Source organism: Rhinopithecus roxellana, chromosome 15 (genome assembly GCF_007565055.1).
Source record: "Rhinopithecus roxellana isolate Shanxi Qingling chromosome 15, ASM756505v1, whole genome shotgun sequence".
NCBI classification, from domain to species: domain Eukaryota; kingdom Metazoa; phylum Chordata; class Mammalia; order Primates; family Cercopithecidae; genus Rhinopithecus; species Rhinopithecus roxellana.
In genome coordinates, this window is record NC_044563.1 from 92,421,692 (window position 1) to 92,446,608 (window position 24,917).

Sequence of the window (24,917 nt, forward strand, 5' to 3'; positions counted from 1 at the left end):
AGTGGCCTAGATCACTTAAGAGGAAGAGCTCATATCCCATCCTGGAGCTCCCTGGCTCCCAGCCCTCTTCTCTGTGCCCTCTGCCAGCTTGTTTGTCATGGGTCTCCTGTTTTTGAAAATTGGGGGGTGAAATGATTTAATATTTGGATAACATTCCCCCTCTACTGAGGTTCAGAAACACCTGAACAATCGCTGAATCAGGGTATAATGAATCAGGGTATAATGGAACACAGTGAAGGGAAATGAGTAATCCCGGGTCACACTGCCTAAGAGAGCCCTGAGTCTGCCCCAACCCAATAATGTACTTGTGCATGGACACAGACACAGGCTCCCAGGGTGAGAATCCCCCCAAATCTTAGCCCCAAATCACATTCCAGAGTTCCCAGCAGTCTATACCCCAGAGGCTTCCCATCGGTCGTTGACCTTGTGACCTTGAGAGGCATGTGGCTCTGGGGCCCGAGGTGAGCTTCCCTGCGAGGAACCGGCTCTTGGGCTCCATGTTGTGTTTCCCTCTTTTTCAGAACGTGATGCCTTTGACACCTTGTTCGACCACGCCCCAGACAAGCTGAATGTGGTGAAAAAGGTGGGAAAGGGGTGTCTAGGACAGAGAGAGGGAAGCGAGATGCAGCAGGGCATTGGGAAAACCCATCCCTGCAGCTCGGGAGCTTCCTGCCGGAACTGGTGGCATCACCTAATCTCTGCACACACACGGCTTTCCCCCTTGTCATCCATGTACCTGTCTGTTCCTTACTGAATGTTGCACCCAGGCTTTTTCCTCTCCATCAGCATGAGCAGCCTGTCTTCCCACCCAGGCTAACCCCAGCAATCCCAGTCCTCCCCGCTCCTCACAGAATTCCCTGTCTCCCTGGCCTAAGCACCTGTGCCGAAGAAAGGACAGGATGGAGAGACCCAGTGGAATCCTTTTATCTCAGTTCCCCACTCAGACACTCCACCTGTCATTCTGCCTCTTGGGACCTCCTTGTTCCTTACACACCCTGAGTTGTATGGGACTGCAAGACCTAGAGCCTGTGGCCCTCCCTGTGCACTCAAGGGCCTTTGCAGAGAGACCTTCTGGGTCCGGGGCTCTTGGCTGGGCCTGATCCCAGTGCTTTCACCCTCACCCTCACCCTCGCCCTCACCCTCATGGGAGTTCCGGGGCAGCCGCGGGCTCCTGCACCAGTGCAAATCCCCAGCTCTGGGGCTGCTTTGCTTCTCTTTTAGACACTCATCACTTTCGTGAACAAGCACCTGAATAAACTGAACCTGGAGGTCACAGAACTGGAAACCCAGGTGGGTGACAGACCCCAGCACAGGTGGAGGCAGGGCCCTGCCCTACAGCCCCTGTTCCAAGTGGTCCACCACACATGGCCAGGAGGGCTTTCCCAGCTGCGGGGGATGAGGGCATGGGAATCTGTCCTACTCTGAGGGGTGGACTGAATCTCTGTGGATTTTTTTCCCAATTTTTATTGTGAAAAGTTACAAGAATGAATACTCATATACCCTTCACCTGGATGCACCGATTGTTAGTATTTGGCCACACCTTTCTCTGCACCCCTAAATGCTTGAGCATACGTCTCTCAAGAACAAGCACATTCTCTTAGATAGCCACAATACGGTTATCAACGACAGGCCTGTTTTAACATAATACAATACATTAATCTGTTTAGATTGAATCATATGAAATTGCTGACATTCGACTTTTTTTTGTTTTTTGTTTTGTTTTATTTTGTTTTTTGAGATAGAGTTTTGCTCTTGTTGCCCAGGCTGGAGTGCAGTGGCAAGATCTTGGCTCACTGCAACCTCTGCCTCCCAGGTTCAAGCGATTCTCCTGCCTCAGCCTCTCAAGTAGCTGGGATTACAGGCATGCGCCACCATGCTCAGCTAATTTTTTGTATTTAGTAGAGATGAGATTTCACCGTGTTGGTCAGGCTGGTCTCGAACTTCTGACCTCAGGTGATCCACCCACCTTGGCCTCCCCAAGTGCCGGGATTATCCGCATGAGCCATCGCGACCAACCGACTGTTTTTAACCTACTAAAATGGCAACATCATGTGGTTGGAAAAGACACTTTAGATTTTGCCACTTGTCCAGTTTGCTCACATGCTGCATTTACTTGTCACGTCTCTTTAGTCTCTTTTTAACATAGAACAACTCCTTGGCCTTTCTTGTCGTGGCGTTGACACTTGTTGAAGCGTTCAGGCCAGCTGGTTTATAGACTGTCTTTTCCCTGCATATTAGATTCAGGTCATCATTTTCATTAACAGCACTCCCCAAGGAAGGCTGTGTTCTTCCTGCCGCATCCCAGGAGGAGGCACTCTGTCCATTAGCCCATTATTTGGTTAGGGTGGTATTCACCGGATTTCTCTATTATAAAGTTATTTTTCCCCTCTTTATACTTAACTAATCTTTATTGGGGAGATACTTTGAGTGAGATGAATCCTGTTTCCCCACCTCCTTTCATTCTTGGTGACCTTCTGCCTTGTGCTTCTCTTTCAATCATCTGGGTACCTCCTTTTATTTTAAAGGCAAATGCCAGTCTGTTGCTGAGCTCCACCTGAGTGTGTCTAGACTGTGTGAAATGAGCTTCATATACTCTTGTAGGAAGTAAGGAATGTTCTGGAAAAGTGACGCTTCCTTTAGTGAGCTAGAATGGGCCCTGGAATGATTAGCTCGTTTTTAAAGGGCAGGGAGTGCTATGACAGAGGTCACTGCCAAGCACTTTGGGTTTCTGCAGTTTTATCTGCTATTCCTACCAAGTTAGTGGAACCAGCCATGGGAGGTGAGGAGCAGTCTAAGCCTGGCATTCAGAGCTGTGAATGACCCCAACCCTAACCCAAGGTCACCCCTGAGCTCACAGATTGGATTCTTTTACTCCTAACTCCTCCTCACTACAGCTCGAATAAAGCTCAGCTCCCACCAGAAGAGCCTTGATTTTGACAGACTCTGGGGTCTGCTCTCCCATGTCCACCTAGGGGGAGTCATGCTCAGGCTGTTCCCACCTGAGTTGTAGGCCTGATGGATGGAAGCTAGGAGGAACTACCCTTTTGTTTTTGAGACAGGGTCTTACTCCCATCGTGCAGGCTAAAGTACAGTGGCACGATTACAGCTTACTGCATCCTCAACTTCCCAGGCTCAGGTGATCCTCCCACCCCAGTCTTCTGAGCAGCTGGGACTGAAGACATGTACCACCATAACCGGTTAAATTTTTTGTATTTTTAGTAGAGACAGGGTTTCACCATGTTGCCCAGGCTAGTCTTGAACTCCTGAGCTCAAGTGATCCGCCCGCCTCAGCCTCCCAAAGTGCTGCGATTACAGGCATGAGCCACCACACTTGGCCAGGAGCTGCCTTTAAGGCAAGCCCAAGCTCAGGGTCTTATGCCCTTAATGAAGGCTGAGCCACAGGCCAGCCAGCTGGTTACCTGGAAAGCTCTCTGAGCAGACTCTGGGTTCCTAAGGTGATTCCAAGAAATTTGGCCTCTGTGAACCCTAGTAGCTATTTACACTTATAAATATTTGGTGGCCCAGCCTCCTTTGAAAGGGTTCTAGAATGTCGGATGTGCATCTGACCTCTATGTCTTTGCTAGCCCATCCCCCACACCTGGAACCACTGCTCCTCCAAAGGTCCATCATCCCTGGCCTCCATGGCCTCCACAAGCCTGTCCTGAGTGCTCAGCATATGCTCACTTCACCCAGCCCTGAGCAGAAGACCAGCAGCCTCCACACTTAGCCGAGAGACTCTCCTGTCCCTTGGGCCTGGTTTCCCAACCATTCTGGCCTCTTCTGCCTAGGAAGGGACCGGGCTGCAAGCCTCTTGCCAGGGCCCTCAGCAGATAGTTCTGCTTTTGCCAGGAAGAGCCAGTAAGTCATGTCCTGACTGCTTTGTTGTTTTCCCAGACAGTAATAGCAATATTTAATATTTATTCAATGCTACATGCCCAGCAGTTTACAGGCCCTCTCTGCATATTAACTGGCTTAGTCTTCACGATAACTCTGTGACGTAGATACTATACTATTACCATCCCCATTTCACAGATAAGACATATGAGTACAGAGAAGTGACATAACTTGCCCAAGGCACATAGCTAGTAGGTGAGAGAGCTGGAATTTGCACTGGGGAGACCTGGCCCCAGAGCCCACATTCATAACAGCTGCACTCTGCTGCTGTAATACTGAAGAGAGATGGGAGAAAGAAGAATGCCCAGGCCTGTGTGACACTAGTCCTTTCTCTGTTCAGAAAGCATAGATCACCCCAGGAGCCTCATGCCATTCACCTTGGACATCGCCTCTCCCTCCTGCCTCTGCCCCACTCTAGCCAATCCTGCTCATCCTCAGCTCTCCACTCAGGCGCCGTCCTGCCAGAAGACTCCTCTGATGCTTTCAGTGCTTATGGGCGACCTTTCAACCTCACTCAGGCCAGCGAGCTTCCTTCCATCAGAGCAGCTGTGCCTTGTCCCCACACCAGTTTCCCTATTAGACTGTGCACTCCTCCAGGGCAGGAGCCACACTGATCCCCCACGCTCTGGTCCCCATGCCTAGACCAGGAGTTGGTACACAGCCTCTGTTCAGTAAATGCTGGGTCAGCTGAGATCAGGGCCTGGGCTTGTGGCTCCTCTGCTGGGCCAGCCAGACGTGGGGCAGAGCAGACCTCCTTGTCTCGGGCCACTGCCCCTACCCCCCAGCTAGCAGCCTGCCTGGGGTGGTAGGCTTCAGGTAGCATAGCACAGACATTGATGGGCCTCCTGGATAGGGATTGGCTGGGAGGCTTAGGGGCCAGTGCATCACCAGGCTCTTCCTCCAGTTTGCAGATGGGGTGTACCTGGTGCTGCTCATGGGGCTCCTGGAGGGCTACTTTGTGCCCCTGCACAGCTTCTTCCTGACCCCAGACAGCTTTGAACAGAAGGTAAGGAGAAGGGACATCAGGGAGGCCCCCTAACCCACATCCCCCGACTCATCTGCCCACACCCACGCTGGGGCTATCCAGAAAAAAGGCAGAAGCCTCCCCTGTGCCCAAGGTCTTCAGTGCCTGGAGGTGGGGCCCATTATAAGAGCTGAGCTAGGAAGGAGCTACCTGCAGACCACTGGGCATCCCTGACTGCCTTTCCCTTCCCCTGAAGTCTGGCCCTGGTCCCCTGCCCGGTGTTCCTGTCAAGTGTCCCAGCCCAGCCTCCTGTTTCCCCAGAGGTGACAAGGAAAGTGACTGTGAAGCTGGTCAGACCTGAGCTCATGCTTAGCCTGGTTCTGATGGCCTCTCGTAGGCTGCCACATCCTGCTCACTATACAAAGGCATTTTGTCCACAGCAGAAAGCCTGCTCTGCCTGTTGAACGTGTCCTGCCATCTGATTCTTCCAAACATGTGCACTGACACCCCCAGTTTGAAGTCCTGGCAGTTTACACAGGAACACAGTAGGATATGAAGGGAGTTTTGTGCTTCTCCAGGAGTGCTTCTCCAACAGCAAGCTAGGATCAGCTAGCTCACGCTCCAGGTGGTCTGCCCATTTTGGTAGCCATATTTCTTCTTGAAATTAGTTCAGCCTCTGCCCCTCTGGCTACAGTGCTGGCCTCCTTTACTTCCCAGAGCCAGGTCCCGGGGCTCCTGGGTGTGCAATGGTACATGCTGTCTGCATCTCTCTTGCCAGGTCTTGAATGTCTCCTTTGCCTTTGAACTCATGCAAGACGGAGGGTTGGAAAAGCCAAAACCGCGACCAGAAGGTACTTTGCTCTTTCCTGGGTTTGTGACAACAAAGACCCTCTCCCAGCACATGGGTACTCAGATTTTGTAGCAGAGGGAAGCATTTTCTGAAGTCTTCATTGCTGGGGAAGGTGGGACTCGGTACAGCTGCTCAGTCCCAGAGACCCTTTGTGAGCTGCCAGCTGCACAGCCAGGGGAAGAAAAGAATCTAAAATCCCACACATGCCATGCATGGGATTGCGGGGATCAGGGCCCGAGCAGAAGAGCTGCTGCAGGAACTGTCCTGTGCCCAATTTCCAGGTTTTTCTGTCCCTGCACAGGGTGCTGACCTGCCAAAGAGCTGTGTCTCTGCAAGTCGGGGTGAAGGTGCAGTGCAGACAGTTCTGGGCTGAGCAGAACTACTTCTATCTGACAGATGCGGAGCTCTGCCTGCTCAGACTCTGCCTGAGGACAGGGCATGATTTGTGGGGTTTGGGTTGTAGATATAAGACTGGGGGGAAATGCAGAAGGAACAAGTGCTCCTGCAGCCCTTGCATACTCATGCTAGGAGTGCACACATGCATTCGTGAGCAGAGGAGGCACACTTCTCTTAGCAGTCTTCTTGGTACAGATGTTCGCTTTCTGCCCCTTATTGACTAAAGTATTCCATTTCACCAGAGCTGGCGAGTCACCACTGTGTTGCAGATAATCTGCATATGTCCCCTGGGAACATTGAGAATGCCATTTGTGGCAAAAGGTTGCTTGCACTTTTCTGGTAGTTTACAGGCAAGTGGATGAGTAGGGATGGTGGGCTTTCATGCCCCCTTGCTGCCTCTGCTCTGAACTCCTCTATCCAAACCCTAGTGGGGGCCATGCCCTGGTCTAGTGGGCTTGAGACCCTGTAGATCATGATATAACGAGAGGGGTAAGACTTTCCTGAACCTCAAGGCATGTGCAGCCAACCAGGGAAGAGACAAGTTGCAGCCAGTTAGCAAAATGAAATGATAGTCATGGGAACTGTTACGAAAGAGGTACAAGGAAGAGGCTGTGAGGACTGAGGAGGTGATACCACTTCTGTCTTGGGGGAGGAACACTTTGATGGAGATGGTGACAGTGGGGCTAAACCATAAGGACCAGGTAGGGCTTTGGTGTATGGAGACTGGGAGAGAAGTATGTGCATGCCAGACAGAATGACAGCGTGAGCAAAAGTCCCCCCTGCAGAAGAATGAGGACCCTGTCTCATGACTCCTTCCAGACTTGTTATCTATTGACTCTGGCCAACAAAGGTCAACTCCTGTTCTCATTTATTACCACCTTGTCCTAAGCTCCTGGTCAACTGAGAACCGGGGGAGGACCTCTGGCAAGGCTGGTGTACCCCTGGGGCTCTCTCTTTGGCAAGGCCACTCCAGCCTTCCTAATGGCATTAGGAATGGACTCTTCTTGTTCTGTGGGCAGATGATGAGCGCCCTGCTTCTGGGAGGACAGACACAGTGGGAACGTTCCGGCTATCATTTTGCTTCCATTTTCTTGAACTGCTTAATATGAAACTTCCTGGTTACAGATTGGAAGTACTTCTGATATTTTAGAATTGGGATATTTCTTTCCCTTGGAACAGATAATTTTCCCAATATAAATCAATCTATAGGAATATTTTGGAATATAGGTGATATTTTTATGCAATTATTAAGTTGCTGAATATGAAACTAACTGACCGATGTGGATGGAAAAACACATGTTTTATTCGTTATGACACAGGGCATTATGCCCATGCTGCAAATTTCCAGTACGTAAAGGGGAATGGAGATAGCATTTTATGAAATTATGCTTTGTGAGAAGTGAATCCCAGCATTCCCTCTGCCTTTTATGCTTCTACCTGGAAAGTGAGATTTGGAAGTAAACAACGTAGACATTTCAAAGGGTGCCAATGTGGGTAATTCTTTGAGGGCATTTCAAAATCAAACTGGTTGTGATGGAGGCATTTTTCATGGCAAAATGTTTTTAAGGTCAGGAAAATGCATTCTCCACTGTGCTGTTTAACACTTAAAGCTCTGTTGTGCCTTGAAATCCCCTAGAAACTGGGTTGGTATCTGAGATGACTTGCTGCCCAGGCTTCATGATCGTTTAGTACCTCAGTTAGTGTAAGCCAAGGGTTAGCATCAAGTTCATAACCAGTGGAGCACTTGAAATAATGGCCAGGTGTGGAAGCTCACACCTGTAATCTTAACACTTTGGGAGGCCAAGGTGGGCAGATAGCTTGAGCTCAGGAATTTGAGACCAGCCTGGGCAACATAGTGAGACCCCATCTGTACAAAAAATACAAAAAAATTAGCCAGGTGTGGTGACTAATTTTCCACCTCAGGAGGCTGAGGTGGAAGGGATCGCTTGAGCCTGGGAGGCAGAAGTTGCAGTGAGCCGAGATGGCACCACTGCACTCCAGCCTGGGCAACAAAGTGAGACCCTGTCTCAAAGGAAAGAAAAAGAAATATTGTCATGCAGCTGGCAGCTTTTTATTTAGGGCATTGTGCCACATGTCTTCAAATGCACATGTCCACCCTGTTATCACCCTTCAAGTAGACTCATCATCAATTATGGTTAAGACTCCAGAATAACAGGCAGGCAGGGACTCAGAAGACATCTAGTACCAGGCAGGGTTGAAGTCTGTAGGACTGAATATCTAAAATGTAAGGAGTCTCTGGCCGGGCGCGGTGGCTCAAGCCTGTAATCCCAGCACTTTGGGAGGCCGAGACGCGTGGATCACGAGGTCAGGAGATCGAGACCATCCTGGCTAACACGGTGAAACCCCGTCTCTACTAAAAAATACAAAAACAAAAACTGGCCAGGCGAGGTGGTGGGCGCCTGTAGTCCCAGCTACTCGGGAGGCTGAGGCAGGAGAATGGCGTAAACCCGGGAGGCGGAGCTTGCAGTGAGCTGAGATCCAGCCACTGTACTCCAGCCTGGGCGACAGAGCGAGACTCCGTCTCAAAAATAAATAAATAAATAAATAAAATAAAATAAACAAAATAAAATGTAAGGAGTCTCATACCTGGGACTAGATGGCAAGCAATGCTGAAAAAACAAGCAGGTGATGGCAGCTTAGTTCCAGGTGATCACTTCATTCAGGGAAGACTTGGTCAGTGGCTGATAATATGGAAAATGTTCAACTCCCCCATTCCCCTAGGAGATAGTGTACAGAAGCCAACATTTAAAACTCTTATCATACCAAGTGTTAGCAAGGATGTGGAGCAACAGAAACTGCTGGTGTTCTAAATTGCTAGAACCATTTTGTTTTTATTCAGTCCTTATTTAGCTGAAAGTAGAAAACAGTTTGTTCTCATCTAACATAGTTGAAGATTTGTAATACGCTGTAAAATAATGTGGTAGACACCACCTGCCAAAATAATGTGGTCCCCAGCCCTGGACATCCAGGCCCTAATCCTCAGTACCTGTTCATGTGTTATCTTACGTGGCAAAAGGGACTTTGCAGATGTTATTAAATTTAGGGGCTTGAGATGATGACATTATCTAGGTGGTCCCAATGTCATCACAGGGATCCTTATTATAAGTGGAAGAGGGAGGCAGAAGTGTGAGGGTGATGTAGCATAAGAAAGGCTCACCCAACCATTGCTGGCTTTGGGGATGGAAGAGGGCCCTAAGCCAGAGAATGCAAGCAACCCCAGAGGGTTAGAACACGAGTAACTGCCTTATGGCCACCTAACTTATTCCATCCCCCACTTGGAAAGAACAAGTGTAAGGATCTCCATTAGAGCCTCCAGAAAAAAATGCAGCTGTGCTGACACTGTGATTTTATCTCAGTGAGACGGATTTGGGGCTTTTGATTTCTAGAATTCAGAGATAATAAATTTGTGTTGTTTTTAGGCCACCAAATGTGTGCTAATTTACTACAGCAGTAATAGGAAGTTAGCATACTCCTTGACCTAGCAATTCCACTCATAGGTATGCATGTCCATACACCAGGAGACAAGCCCAAGAATACCTGTGATAGCATAGGCTGGAGTGTACATCCCAGTAGACTGGCTACATAAATTGGAACATATTCATATCACGGATTATAATACAACCATGACAATAAAAAGACTGAACCCAGAAGTCAGGGGAGGAACTTCTAGTTACTGTAGCATGAAGAGATCAGTGACTATTCTCTGCTAAAGAGTAAGTGTAAAACTGGACAAAATGATCAAAAACAATGATTTTGAAGCACCAAAAATCTACCAGAGGTAGACAACAAATCAAGGAGCTTTATTCTTTTTTTTTTTTTTTTTTTTTTTTTGAGACGGAGTTTCACTCTCCAGGCTGGAGTGCAATGGCACAGTCTTGGCTCACTGGAATTCCCCTCCCAGGTTCATGAGATTCTCCTACCTCAGCCTCCCAAGTAGCTGGGATTACAGGCTGCCACCATCACACCCAGCTAATTTTTGTATTTTTATTAGAGATGGGGTTTTGCCATGTTGGCCAGGCTGGTCTTGAACTCCTGACCTCAGGTGATCCTCCTGCCTCCCAAAGTGCTGGGATTACAGACGTGAGCCACCCTGCCCGGCCAAGAAGCTTTATTCTTGAATAATTATAGAATTATAGTTAGATAATTATAGCTATACCTCAGTAAAACTGTTAAAAAACAGACAGCTCATGCAACAGCATAGATGAATCCTATGAAATATAAAAAGAGGCAACTTTCGAATCTACTGTTCAAGGGCACATATGTTGATGCTAGGACTGGTAAGAAAAGCAAGGAAGTAATCGTAAGCATCAGCACAGTAGTTATATTTGGGGAATGAGAAAGGGAATGTAGAAGGGGACGGGATCCTCCTAGGGTACTGACAATGTTCTATTTTTGACATGGGCAGGAGTTCATTTTCAAATATTTAAAACAGTACATATGTGTTGCATGGGTTTTTTTCTGGATGTATGTCATATTTTTAAAAAAAATTTAGGCCGGGCGCGGTGGCTCACGCCTGTAATCCCAACACTTTGGGAGGCCGAGACGGGCGGATCACGAGGTCAGGAGATTGAGACCATCCTGGGTAACACAGTGAAACCCCGTCTCTACTGAAAAATACAAAACACTAGCCGGACGAGGTGGTGGGCGCCTGTAGTCCCAGCTACTCGGGAGGCTGAGGCAGGAGAATGGCGTAAACCCGGGAGGCGGAGCTTGCAGTGAGCTGAGATCCGGCCACTGCACTCCAGCCTGGGCGACAGAGCGAGACTCTGTCTCGGGGAAAAAAAAAAAAAAATTTAATGACTTAAAAGTTTTTAAAAATAAATAAAGCAAATGGCAAACTACCACTAGATAGGGCAGTAGGAGCACCAAAAGGAGCATCTGTACAGCACGGATCCTGCCCCAGTGGGGAATAGAGAGCAGGCAGAGATGTGAGGCAGGATGAGACAGAGGCGCTGGGAAATTGGCTGGGGGCTAGAGCATAAGTAACCACCTACTGGCCACCTGATTCCAGCCCCCACCAGCTGCCAGCCCTGAGCCAGCAAGGGCCTCCCACCTCGGTCAAGGGATTCAGAGACCCCGGGGGAAAGCTTCAGAGAAGGGCCTTCAGCAGTGCCTTGGGATGAAGGAAACTGTGGTGTCACAAATGGCCACAGAGGGCCTTGTCCCTTTGTGCAAAACGTTTCTGCTGGGAAGAGTTCCTCTCCTTCCTTTGGCCTCTGCATCCTTTAGAGAATCATGAACTCATTTTGGATGGTCCTCTCCTGATGGAAAGAGTTACCAATACCTCTGGGTGGGAGGAGCAAACGATGAGCCCTTTCCCCTTGGCCAGAAGCTGTTTTATCTCTACAGCCGCCTCTTCCTTGGCCTCAGGCTGCCAGACAGCCTCCGTTCTGGTGTATCTGACCAGGAGCCCCATAGTCCTGGCCGTCTGCCTCCAGAGAGGGGCCCTGGGCCAGCACACAGAGGCTATCAGAACTGAACTGAGTTGCTAATCACACAATTTATGAGATCAGGGCTTTGAAGTGGCTCTGTTTATATGGCATGGAGTTACAATATATTCCCAGGAATCCACAGCCCTTCTCCTGACTGAGATAGTCCAGTCTCCTGCTGGCTTGCTAGTCTGCCTGGGACTACCTGGGGGCCCAGGTCTTAGCTTTCTTGATAAGAACAGGTGATAAGCAGTATCTCTGACTGCTGTCTCCCCTATTCACCCAGCCCATCTGTTGGCGTTAGTGGTGAAGGTGGTGAAGAAGCAACTCACATTTCCAAGGAGCAGGGCTTAGTCCATGTGAATGGTGCAGGCATTGTGCAATGCACAGACCGCACGGCTGTACACAGCAGCTCTGCTAGTGGGCAAAGATGGGAAAACAGAAGGAAAACTACCATTTAGGGGACGCTTAATATATTCTGGGTGTTTTTCATAAAGGTATTGCCCAATTTTACCAGTGAGAAAACTGATTCAGAGAATTTAAGTGACTGCCAGGATCACACAGCTGTAGTAGAGATGGACTTCAAACTTTTGTGAACATAAAAATGTCACTTAGTAACCATTAAAATGGCCAGTTTAAAACATTCTGCCATATTGGACATTTTCTAGCAACCTCAGAACTCACCCATCTTTCAGAAGGGAAAACAAATACCCCTGCTGCCATCGGTATCTGTCCTTCATCAGGCCCCCAAATTCCTCCTTTGTGACCCACGCTCATGCCTCTTCTGATCTGCCCATGCTGTTGTTAACACTTTACCTCCACCTGCTCTTGGCCTTGCTCTCTCCCAAGTCACCTCCTGGGCCTGTGTCCCCTGGGAACTCTTTTCAGTCCTTAACCTCCTCACCCTCTTGGGAGCACGTGGCCCTCTTGTCTGCCCTCTCCAGAATTTTTTTCCTTGGCTTCCAAGACACTGGGCAACCATTCATTCATGGATCTGTTAATATCCTTGGAGGGTCCGTGTTCTCTGTGTTCAAGGAACCTACAGTCCAGGGCAGAGGCAGATATTAATCAATAAGCATACAAGTCACTGATTGACACCTGGAGTGAGTGCTATGAAGGAAGCATGTGGGAGCTTTGAGAACATAAAACGGGACCCCTGCACCCAGGCCGGGGTCAGGAAGGCCTCCCTTCAGGAACCTGTGCTTTGAGCTGAGGTCTGCAGGAGGACTCAGAGCCAGCTATTTGGGAAGAGTGATCTAGATATTGTAACAGCATGGCCCATGGGGAGGGTAGTGAAAGGAAGCCACAGTGACCGTGATACATAGTGAGGGAGGGAGTGTGGCACCAAATGAGAGTGGGAAGGTAGGCAGGTCGGGTCAGGTTACGCCTTACAAAGCCATGATTTAGGATTTTGGACCTTCTAAGTGAAATAGTTGTATGGCCATACAAGCTGGGAGCTACACAGCTCCAAGGAGCTCTGTTTACCTTGCAGTCCATGACAGTGGTGACCTGAAAGTGTGAATGATGTGCCTTGGAGTTGTGCAGTGCACATCCTGCACAGCCATACCTGGTGGCCATACCTGGAGGCACAGCCATACCTGGAGACCTGGAGGTCTGGCTCCAGTAGGTAGAGTGGATTGGAGAGGGCAAAGGGAGCTCATTAGGAGCCTGTTGCAGTGGCTCCAAACCCACTTTATCTTCCCCTTTATACCTACTCCCTTGGCAAGCTCAACTTTACCCCTCTCTGCCTTTCTAGCAGTTCCTCCCTGGAGTAACTTCCTAATATTTGACTTGAGCGGAATTTAAGAAACACTCAACACCAAGCAGTCAGGGGAGGACAGGAATCAGCCTAGAGGGCACAGAATTCCATCTGGCAGAAGGTGATTCAGGGTGGGACTCCTGGCTCAGCATGAGCAAGGCAGGGTAGCAGGGCTCAGCCTCAGGCCAGGGCCCCAGGTGGAGGGTCAGATATGTGATGAACCACCATGGGAGCAGAAATGGCCACTGTGAGCTCCAGGCCATGCCAGGGGTCTCTGGAAGCCCCTAGTCTATCAGTAGGAGACCTTGGGCCCAGCCAGGGTGGAGCAGGGTTGGTCTATAACCAGGATAAGGCCTGGAAGGAGCAGGCAGGAGGGACCCTGGGCCCTGGGCTCTAGGCCTGGAGCTTGGGGCCTAAGCATGCCAGGCTGTGGCAGTCCCAGTTGCAAAAATCCCAAGGCTAAATACAGAGTGATAGAATGGACTTTAGAGACTAAGAATGGTGCAGGCAGGAGCGGGGACAGGGATAAAGAAACTAATACATGTTAGGTACAATGTGCAGTACTTGGGTGATGGGTGCACTGAAATCTCAGAATTCACTGCTATATAGTTCATTCATGTAACAGAAAACCACTGTACCCCAAAAGCTATTGAAATAAAAAATAGAATCTTTTTTTTTTAAAGTCCCAAGGCTAAGACCTGGGAGCCCCTGGCTCCCCACTCTGCCTACTCTTGCAGGATTCCTGTGGGTATTGACCAGAGAATTGCTAGAATCCTGACACCTTCCCCCACACCTTCTTTCCCAATGATTTAGTGTAATTTCTCCCATCTTTGAGTCCCAGAGCATATATTACCTTCTCTTAATCACCTACTTCATCTGACCTCCCATACAATTGTTTTTTAATCATTTTTATTTTGAAAAATATCACATATACAGAAAGGCGCATGAAACATAAACGTACAGGTTAGTGAACTTTTACCAAGTGAGCCACCACGCAGCCACCACCCACGTCAAAGAAAAGAGTCATGCTGGCTCCCGAGAGCTCCCTCCAACTTGCCCTGCATCCTTTTTGAACCTAACCTCTCCCTTCTCCCTAAAGGTAACCACTATTCTGAGTCCAATCATCAAGGTTTTGCTTTTTTTTTTCTTTATAATTTTATTATCTAAGTATGCATTCCTCAATAGTAGACAGAGTTCCATTTTTTTGTTTTCTCTTCTCCCATTCTTCAAAAGTTGGCTCTCTAAGAGAGTGACAGCAAAGGGACAAGAGCAGAGAGGGGGTCTTCTTGGGGGAGGGAGGAAGGTAGAGGAGTCAGCAGAGGGTTAGACGAACAGAGAAAGTGGTGACCAGTAAATGGATGGAGGGAGGAAGGGCTAAGCAAAATGTGTCAGTGAGTCATAGCTAGCCTGCCAGCTACCAGTTTCCAGCCTCTAGCCTACAAAATCATGCAAGCTCCGTAACTTGGAATTCAAGGCCTTTCAGGATCCAGCCCCGCACACCCCAACCTCTCTAGCCATGCTAGCCTATTGGGAATTCTCCAGCATAGCTGGGTTTAGTAAGATACACTAAACTTTCCACATGGAATTCTTTGCCCACTTCTGTACCTGGAAAGCTCCTATTGCAAAGGAAGGAAGGCAAAGAGGGAGGATAGGAAGATCTGGGGGGAGGAAAGAAAGAAGGAAGGAATAGAGGGAGGGAAGGAGGATGGGAGGATCAGAGGAAAGGAGGGAGGATGGGAGGATTAGAGGGAGGGAGGAAGTGAGCAAGAGAGGGAATGGTGGCATAGAAGCTGAGGAACCTCCAACTGAAGTTTTAGCACCTCAAACCCTTCTGCTTTGCTCTGTTATTAATCTGAAGCTGTCTGTCCCCATGACGCCTATGTCCTGAGTACTCCTTGCAAGTCCCCCTTCTCTGCTAGGCACGCTTCTGTGAGGCAGCTTGAGTCCTAACTCACCCCCTTGTCCTCCACTATAGCCCCAGGCCTTCCCCTCCTTTCCACCACACATGGTTGCTTCTGTGGTAGAGGCTGGAGGCAATGGGCAAAGAGCCCATGGGACAGGTGGGGATTGTGGGGAGAGTCAGGCCTTATCTGGAGATGCTGTGCCCCAGCACCTCTACCCTAACTGCCCCCTGCCCTAAATTCTTGCTGCCCACTCTACCCATCCACCCCGAACATGCTGGGTACACAGGGGTGGGTGGGAGGGGCAGTATATGCCAACTTTGGAACACGTGGCCCCACGGAAACAACGTGTTTTTTGTTTTCTACACAGACATAGTCAACTGTGACCTGAAATCTACACTACGAGTGTTGTACAACCTCTTCACCAAGTACCGCAACGTGGAGTGAGGGGCTGCCCTGGGCCCCCCACTGTCCAGGAGCTCTTGCTGTTGGTGTACTGGAGCCTCCTCCGAACTGCCTTACCCTGCTTGTTCCTGTCTCTTGCACTGTGCTCTCCCACAAGTCCAGCTGCAACCCAGAGATAGTAGAAATTGAAATTAGGAAGGAAATGATCAATAACTCAGTGGGCTGACCCATCCCTCCCAGGCCCTAGGGACAACCTAGCAATGAAGGTTCGGAAGGTTGTTCCCATCCCGGTGCCAGGTCCACATTTCCCTCTATGATTTGGGAACCAGCTTAGGCAAAAGAGTCCCCAGAAATGAAAATAAAGATCCTAGTTACCTTTCCAAGGGTGCTAACTATGTGTCAGGCATCACACTCAGTGCTCTGCTCTGATATACTCAAGGCCATTAATCTTCAGGATTCCCATGGAAGTAGGTGTTATAATCCCCTTTTACAGATGAGGAAACTAAGGCTCGGAGGTTAAATGACTTGCCAGAAGTTGGCATTTTTTTCCTCTTTGAACATCACCTCTCCCTTCTCCCTAAAGGTAACCACTATTCTGAGCCCAGTCATCAAGGTTTTGCTTTTTTTGTTTTTGCTTTTCTTTATAATTTTATTACCTAAGTATTCATTCCTCAATAGTAGACAGTACATGTTTATAACAAGCCAATTGCATATGTTCTTTGCATGTTCTAAAGTTGTGTATATGTGGGCACATACGAGCACGTGCACATGTACACCTGAGCCAAAAAGACGAGAACCCACCGATCTCACCACTGGGGCAAGCTAGGTCAGAGCTTAGTGATTCACACTGAAATTGGCAAATTGGATTTAACCCAATTAATAGTGTGTGTGTGTGGCAGGAGTCATGTCCCTCAAATCCTTTGTACAAATGAAAATTACTCTTAATTCCATCAGATTTATAATAACTCTGTACTTTGGTTTCAGGGTGACATTTGGGAAGGATTCTGTTTAGAATTAATGGAGTGGCACATTTTGCAGCCTTTTTGCTTGATTGCATGTAATGGAAATGCCCTATATTTTCCTGCAAAATAAGTACTAAATTCATTATCGTTAAGCAAATGTACAATATGCTCAGGCACCGCAGAGAGCTGGGCATGGGCCCATGTGAGCATCGCTTTGGAAGTAGGGCTCTTCAACAGGGACCCTTGAACTTTAAAGAAAGGAACTTCTTTTTGCCTTCTAATTGATTATTTGGACTATTCTGGCTAAGTCTGCCCACATGTAATTACTGGCTAATTTAGGCGAGGAAAAATGTAAGTCATTTAGACCAAAGCTAAGCAGTTTCTTTGCGCGGATTACTCAAGGGCTTGTGGTTACTTGTATCTCCTCTATGTGAACTTGACTTTGAAAGACAGAGCTCTAGTGTGCCAGCCTGCTAAGTCCTGTAAGAATAGGAAAGGGGCAGAGGCAGGTAGGCAGTGACTAGGGTACGAGAAGCATGGGAAAATATTTGCACTCTAAACATATAGAGATAGAGGTGGGACTTGTGGTACTCAACACTTATAGCCTTCAATTGACTGAGGGTGGGCTAAATCATCAATTGTGCTGATATTACATCTCATTATGGAATGTTCCTAAATATGCCAGGTAGACACCAGCCCAAGTGCCCTCCTCCAGAAGTCTGTGACTACCTTGTTACTACTTTAGGCCCACTCCAGAAAGCACATCTCTGGTTTGAGAAATTCATTTTGATCTGTATTTACACCACTCCAAGTTAGGCGTCCTATAGTGTCCAAAACATTCCTTTCAGCCTTATTTCTTACTGTACTGTCTATCTGCAGTAATTCAGGACCCATAAAATTTAGATAACTACATGTCTTTGCTCTTAGAATTGTCACTCAGCATAATGAGCATTTAACATACAAAGGCAATGTACTGTTTTGTGTTGATCTATGTAATAGAATACAATTCTTTTATATGTAATTAATGAAATTTTATTTTTTATTAGGAAACACTAAATAGTGTAATATTTCTTTCGCTTTTTAAAAAATTCCTGGTAGCAAATCAAGATAAATAATTGCTTAATTTTCTTGAGCAATACTGAAGCAGGATGAAATAAGAGGAATGCATTCATTTAAACATGCTTCGCTTTATGAATTTTGTCTCTTTTTTGGTCTTTTTTTCTTATATTCAAGTTACAAACGTACAAGTGTCCTTACTAAGAGTGCTCCTTTTGTATTTCACATATACACAGTATGAAAATACATTGGAACACTAGGAAAGTTTTTAAATAACAGTTCTAATTTGTCAGAAAATTGTGTTTTGGGATTGAGTTCTTTGACTCAGCCCAGAATCCCAGGTCCTGGGCCTGGTTTTCTAACGCGGTCATCTCATCTCGATATTTTACTTTAGAATCTGGAATCTCCTCCTTAATATATGACCATGACTTTGAAAGGCAAAAGAGGAATCAACAAGAAATAAAACAAACCTTCATCTTTAAATAAAAAGAAAAAAGAAAGAAACCAAAATGAGAATCAACACTTTATAGGCTCACTGAGTTTTGTTTTCTCTTAATTTAAATTCAGTTATTTTTAATGGTTAATACATAAATGGTGCGAAATTTAAAAAGCGCAAATAGGTACCTAGTGGAAAACCCAAGCCTCCCTCTCTCCTCCAGCACCCATTACCTCTCCCTGGAGGCAACTCTTTTGATCCATTTCTTACGCACACTGCCAGAGATACTCTAGGTATGTAAAGCACAAACATACATATAAAATCTGCGGGCTTTTGAAAATATAAGTAGGATGTCATACATACTATCATACACATTGTTTTTTACCACTTAATGTTATATCTTGGATATTGTATTACCCTGGATATTAAAAAGAACTCCTTTCACATTTTAAAATAACAGTCTGAGCACTTCATAAATCCAAATGCATATCTCCAGTCTGCTTGAGCTAGGAAAGGAAAAAAGCCCGAGCCGAAGGAGGAAAGGCTGCCTAGACAATGATTTCAAAAGTAGAGACTAAAACCTATGGGGTGCGGGACCAGAGGCTGGGGCGCATTATCAGAGGCATCCTCATGTGCCTTCAGCTGAACGTTTTTAAGTCCTCTTTTGGAACATTATGGTGAATTCTATGCAGATTAGGGAAGGCTTCATTTTTACATATTACCAGAACTACCAACTTGTAATCCACTAAGCATCACAAAGGTTACTACATACCCTGTAATACTGTGCTATAAAGTCTAGCTGCCAGCAATGCAGTGCTTGCCTGCTATATTAGAAGGTTCCAGTTTCACATGTGCAGCACAGAGATGACATTTCCTGATCTGGGAGAAGGTTTCTTTATCAGCACATCATCAGTGTTGCCTTGAGTTGGTTGCAATTTTCAATTGCTGCTATTGGTACTTTTTAATTATGAATTGCTGTTAGCTTGCATTATCATCAGTTTATTTTGTTGTGGGTTGCTTGGTTAACCCTACAGAGTATACTTGAAGCTTATTTGCATCAACAGTATTCTGGAGCTGTAATTTTTCAATAACTAGACTCTAAGACATGTATACATTGTGGTTCAAATAGGAATCATCCATAGTCCAGTGCTAGAACAAATGGATACATAATCCACTCCCCACAAATTATCACTCATTTATTTTTCCACTGGAAGATAAGACTAGATGGAGTCGGTGGGTGAAGGAAGCAGTTTTGCCCTGCCTAAGTGGAGGCTGATCAAAACTAATTTGAGGTCCCCTGCCTTTAACACAGCTCCACCTTAGGAATCTTACCTTTATAATACATCCTAGATATGCAAGAGGGATATGTCCTGAAATCTTCACTAACTCCAAGATGGCATGTCATTTCCCCCCCCAAAAAAATTTGTTTAACTCTATTAGAAAATCCAAGAGAACTGCTGCAACTGCTGAAAACAAGAGAGCTGCAGAGCTGCAAGGCTGGGTAGGGTAGGTAGACTGACTCACCACCTATGGGACCTGCCTTCACACATCAGCCTCCCAAATACTTGCAGATTCGAGTCTTACCAAAAGACGTCAGTATGAGTTACTCACAATCATAACTACAAAGGCTATATTTACAAATACCAGAGTTGCATTTGTTTTTTACTCTCTGCTGCCTGAAAACTATAACCCCAGGCTAGCTCCAAACTGTGCTTATAGCATGTTTACTACAGCGGTGGCTGCATATGTGAATATGTGCATGTGTGTCCCAGTAGGATCCTGCCAGAAAGCATCTCTTAAAAATAAATTCTACAGGATATTAGTAAATGTTAGATAAAAAAAAAAAAAAAAGTCACATTTAAATATCTTTAGGAAACATGAGGTGAAGAAAGTTGGCTTACTGAGGCTTTTTGTTTTCTAGGTGGAGCCTACCTCAGAGTCCCCTACGTAATGCATATTAGGACTCTGTGAGGGAAGATGGGATACAATGGCTCCCAATCTTGTTTGGTCACAGGACCTGTCTGTCCCCTGAGAAATTTCTAGGATGAGTACTCTGAACTCAGGCCTTCATTTAGTCATGTATTCGGCAAGTGCGTGTTGAGTGCAGCATGTCAAAGGGTAAGTGAGAGCTTATAGTCTAGCAGGGGAGACAGATGAAAAATAACTCTGAATCGATGTTAGTTACAAATTGTGACGACCGCGATAGAGAAGTACTAAAATCTGTGAAAGAGGTCTCATGGAGATTTGAGGTCATGAGGAGTCTCTGGCAAAGCGACGTTTTAAAGTAACCCCTCAGTCATGGAGCTACTCCAGTGAGGAGCCTGCCACTCCAGGGCGCAGCACGGAGGAGGATCCCCAGACAAGAAGACCTGGCTCCCAGAGGAGCTGCAGAAAGCCAGCATGACTAGAGGACACAGAGTGAGGGAGAAGAAGGATCCGATCGCAGGCATCGGGAGTGCTGATTTTTCTCATTTGAAAACTAGGTTGCCATTTACCTATTAAAATGTCCCACTGTGTAGGAAAACTCTGGGGAAAGCTACGTCAGTAATAGGGAGTCTGGGACTGCCCTTCTCATGTCATACCATGGTTCTGGCTGGGGAACGGAGGAGACCAGGAGAGATGATCAAACCTCTGCCCACCCCAACACCAATCTGGTCTCAGCAACCTCTGGGCATCCCATAGCTCCTCCTAACCTGCTGCTGCTGATGGACAGGAGCTCCTGGACTACTCCCAGCCTCTCCACAATGTGTCCTGAGAAGAGCTAGGGGAACTGGACAGAGTGGACAAGGCTGCATGTGTGGAGGGAAGGAAATAAGGGGCCTACCAGGCCAGAACACTGATCCATGGAGACCAGCACTTCCAGCCCTCTCACCTCAGAGGAGGACTCCTGTTTTACCAATGGCAGGAGCAGGAATCCCACCATCCAGCCTGTGGGCTTGACAAACTATAAGCAAGCTTCCTGGATGTGGAATAATACATTTTCCAAATTCATACTATTCAGCATGAACTATACCTGCTACTATGCCCACCACATTATATACAGTCTACCAAAAGGGGGTCACTTAATGTTTCACAATGTTTGGTGAAACAACTTTCATATGAAAGTACAGTTATCCTTGAATGATATGGGCACCGATCCCTGAGCAGCTGAAAATTTGCATATAACTTGACTCCCCCAAAACGTAACTATAATACTAATAGCCTTACTGAACACAGTCAATTAACACATATCTTGTATGTTATGTGCATCGTATACTATAGCCTTACCATAAAGTAAGCTAGAGAAAAAATGTTACTAAGAAAAACATAAGCAAGAGAAAATATATTTACTATTCATTAAGGGAAAGCAGGTCATCATAAAGGTCCTCATCCTCAAGGTCATCACATTGAGTAGGCTGAGGAGGAGGCTGAGGAGGAGGAGGAGGAGGATGGGTTGGTCTTGCTGTCTGAGGGGTGGTAGATGCAGAAAAAAAATCCATGGGCTGGGCATGGTGCCTCTCACCTGTAATCCCAGCACTTTGAGAGGCTGAGACGGGCGGATCATGAGGTCAGGAGATGGAGACTATCCTGGCTCATATGGTGAAACCCCGTCTCTACTAAAAATACAAAAAATTAGCCAGGCGTAGTGCTGCGTGCCTGTAATCCCAGCTACTCAGGAGGCTGAGGCAGGAGAATCGCTTGAACCCGGGAGGTGGAGGTTGCAGTGAGCTGAGATCGCATCACTGCACTCCAGCCTGGGCAACAGATCAAGACTCCATCTCAAAAAAACAAAACAAAATCCAAGAACAAGTGGACCCACTCAGTTCAAATCTTTGTTGTTCAAGGGTCAACTGTATATTATTTTCACTGGAAGTTTTGAAATTCCAGAAATATGCTTGGAAATCCCCTCTTGAAAGCTCCTTGATTGGAAACCAGTCCAGTGGGTGGCTGGCCCAGAATGATGCTTCTCCTCAGTGGCCCCCCCTGAGCTGAGCAGCCTGTGTTCCTGCCTCAACTCCCCTGAACCCTCCTGAACTTTCTACACACATGTGGGCACTGGCTTTGATACTGGCATTTGGAAGCGCACTTAGGAAATTCAGAGAAGTACCCATTATTAAGATAAATGATGTTTTATCAATGAAGCAGACTTTTCATTTCTTTTTATTGATCTTCATGTTTTCACATCTTCAGATGCAATTTGTTAGCACAGGCCGGCATTCCAAGACACACAAATGTCATTAAGGCAACCGCTTAAAGGAGTGTGATATTTTATTGAGGTAGACAGGACAATAGATAAATATTTAATCTGTTACATGTTTGCTCTGTATGGAGCCAGGGTTGGGGCTGCACAACTCTCTGGCTGCTATGTGTCTTCCTGGAAACCCTGTCAAAGGCCTCACCGCCTGCCTGCAGAAACACAGTGCCTACCCTTGGCAAATATATGTTGGTGTTTCTGAAAAACAGCACCTGGAAGCTTTTTCTCATTCAGGCTTTAGAGGTTACCCAGTCTTTCCTTATGTGTGTAATATTGGAGAATATACACTCTCACTGAACTGAGGATGTTTGACTTAAAATGATGGACAATAAGATAGTGAGCAGTAAGTGTGCTCTAGGCTAGGGTACAAGAGGCCATGAGCCCCTCATCTCTGTTCTGAACTCTGATCCACTGCACTTGGGGACAAGGGTTGCATTCTCTGTGCCTCTCCTGAGTCTGTACTTTCTGCATCATTGACTCTCCCAGCTCACTCCCATAATGTCCTCCTAGCCTGCACTGGAATTGCGTGTTGTCCAGACCCATGACCAAGGCTGTCATTGCCTGTGGGAGAGACCAAGTTCACCACCAAGGGCTTTTGCCACGTTGCTTTCACTTACAAAATTTGCCCATTCATGTGTCTTTGTTTACAGATTAAAAGGCTTTCTGACCGGCATCCCTTTGGTGCTCTTTGTCAATAAAATACAGAGCTTTCTCTCCTGTTCTTTTCATGTGACTCCAATTCCCACATGGCAGCACAGTCCCGCCCTAACATTGATGAAGTGGAACTCCAAACACCATGGGACGAGAATTCTGGTCACTGCCCTGGGCTGGGCCCCAACCTCTCACAATCAGAATGCAGTCAAGTCAGGGAATATTTGTGGAATGTCTGTTCTGTCTTCAGCCCCACTCTCTGCACCAAATGGGATAGGAAAGTCCAGGGTCTCTTCCCAAATGACTCTCCCAGCTTAGTGGGGATGACAGGTGCAGCTCATTTGAGGTAATTCAATGGCATGATGAGATAGCATCAGGTATCACTGAGGTTCCCTAGTTAGATTCTCCCAGAAAATACCCCAGCTATAGCTGCCATGGAATCTTTGGGAGCATTTCCTTCCAGGATCAACAACTTCATTTTCCATACAGATTTGCTGCTACAAAAATCACACAACTCACCCTAAAGCCAAATGTAGACTTGGGGTCATTCTTCTAAAGTATTACTTGTTGCTAGGAAATCACTGTCTTTATGCTACAGATTCCAGATGACCAGCAACGACCCAAAGTCCAGCCTGGGCTCTACTGCCAGCCGTTTCGACTTTGTCTTCACACACAGCTTCCTTGCCTCTCTAAACTCACCGTTTGGTCACCCCCATTGGCAGGCATCTCTACTCTTGTCCCACAGCATAGAATTACTGCAGAAAATTCCAGAATGGACATGCATCAGCCAATTGCTTTGTCATTTTTCAATTGCCATTGAGTGCTCCCTGGCTTTTGAGAGTCCTCTCATTCTCACGGATTGCCTTCATCTTCCATACACCTATGCCCTACCTATTCCCCATGTCCTTCCACTTTTTCCCTGCTTATGTCTTCATCTCTTCCTTCAGCAAGAAAGTCAAAGCTATTTGCTTTATGTTCTTTCCATAGCATCTCAACATCTTTTCTCACTGCCTCTCTCACTACCTCCTGCCTCAATTCTGAGGCTACCACTTCCTCCACCTGCCTGCTCCAGGACTGACTCCCTCCTTCTCCAGCATCTTGACTTTCACTCCTAACACATACAGTTTCCGTTCTCACTACAGTTCCATCTTCTGCCCTGTTTTAGTTTTTTCTTAAGGCACTTTCCTGGTCTTATACGGACCCATGCTAATTCCATTTCTTTCCTTTCTCCCTTCTTTTATGAACCCCTAGATTCTGCCTTTAATTTTCCAGAAGCTAAAGTTGCCCTCTGAGTTGTCAGCACTGAACCCACTGGCTGACCCTGACCCTGACCCTACTCCCCTGCTCCACTCCTCCAGGAACTCAACTGTCACAGCCTCAGGGGCACTGCGTTTGTTCCCTTCTCACCCGCCCTCTGGCTATAGCTCTGTGTGCTCCTAGGTGGAGGTCTTTCCTCTCCCTGCCCCCGAACATGGGTGTTCTCTGGAAGTGCCCTCCACACATCTCTTCCTACATGTCCCCCGGCTTCCACCCCTGCTTGCCCTCCCTCCAGCCCCGAGATCTCACCCATCCACATGGGCATGTTCAGCTTCACAGCATCTTTCAAGTGGGCTACCCCATGTCCCCCTTGGCACATTCTAAACTGGATTTTTATCCTTCACCGGCCCTGCTCCTTCTTAGACATCCCTCATCTCTTCAAAAGCTACCATCTCCTTACAGACCCACAAAGGAGTTATACATTTTCTGCTCCCCCAACACATCCCATCAGTTCTACCAATTGCTCCTTCATGAACCATCTGTTTTGCGTTGGTCCTCTCCCTCTGTGGTCCCCCAACTAGTCCCCTAATCTAGGGCTCATCCTCTCATGCCCAGATATTGCAATGACTCTTAACTAGTTTCTGGGGTTTTTTCCCCATATTTTTTTCTTCCTATGTCCTAACATCTATCACTATATTGAGA

The 24,917-nt window shown here is 47.0% G+C and overlaps 1 protein-coding gene across 1 annotated transcript in view; it reads left to right on the plus strand.

Annotated features, from left to right (window-relative positions):
* Positions 1 to 22,980, plus strand: part of PARVA (parvin alpha) — a 168,738-nt gene extending 145,758 nt beyond the window's left edge. Inside the window, exons 9-13 of the mRNA XM_010371322.2 lie at positions 522 to 583; positions 1,222 to 1,290; positions 4,799 to 4,900; positions 5,637 to 5,709; positions 15,585 to 22,980. Coding sequence (XP_010369624.1) covers positions 522 to 583; positions 1,222 to 1,290; positions 4,799 to 4,900; positions 5,637 to 5,709; positions 15,585 to 15,661 — 383 coding nt within the window. The 3' untranslated portion in view covers positions 15,662 to 22,980. The remainder of the gene's footprint in view (positions 1 to 521; positions 584 to 1,221; positions 1,291 to 4,798; positions 4,901 to 5,636; positions 5,710 to 15,584) is intronic.
* The last annotated feature ends 1,937 nt before the right edge of the window (positions 22,981 to 24,917 follow it).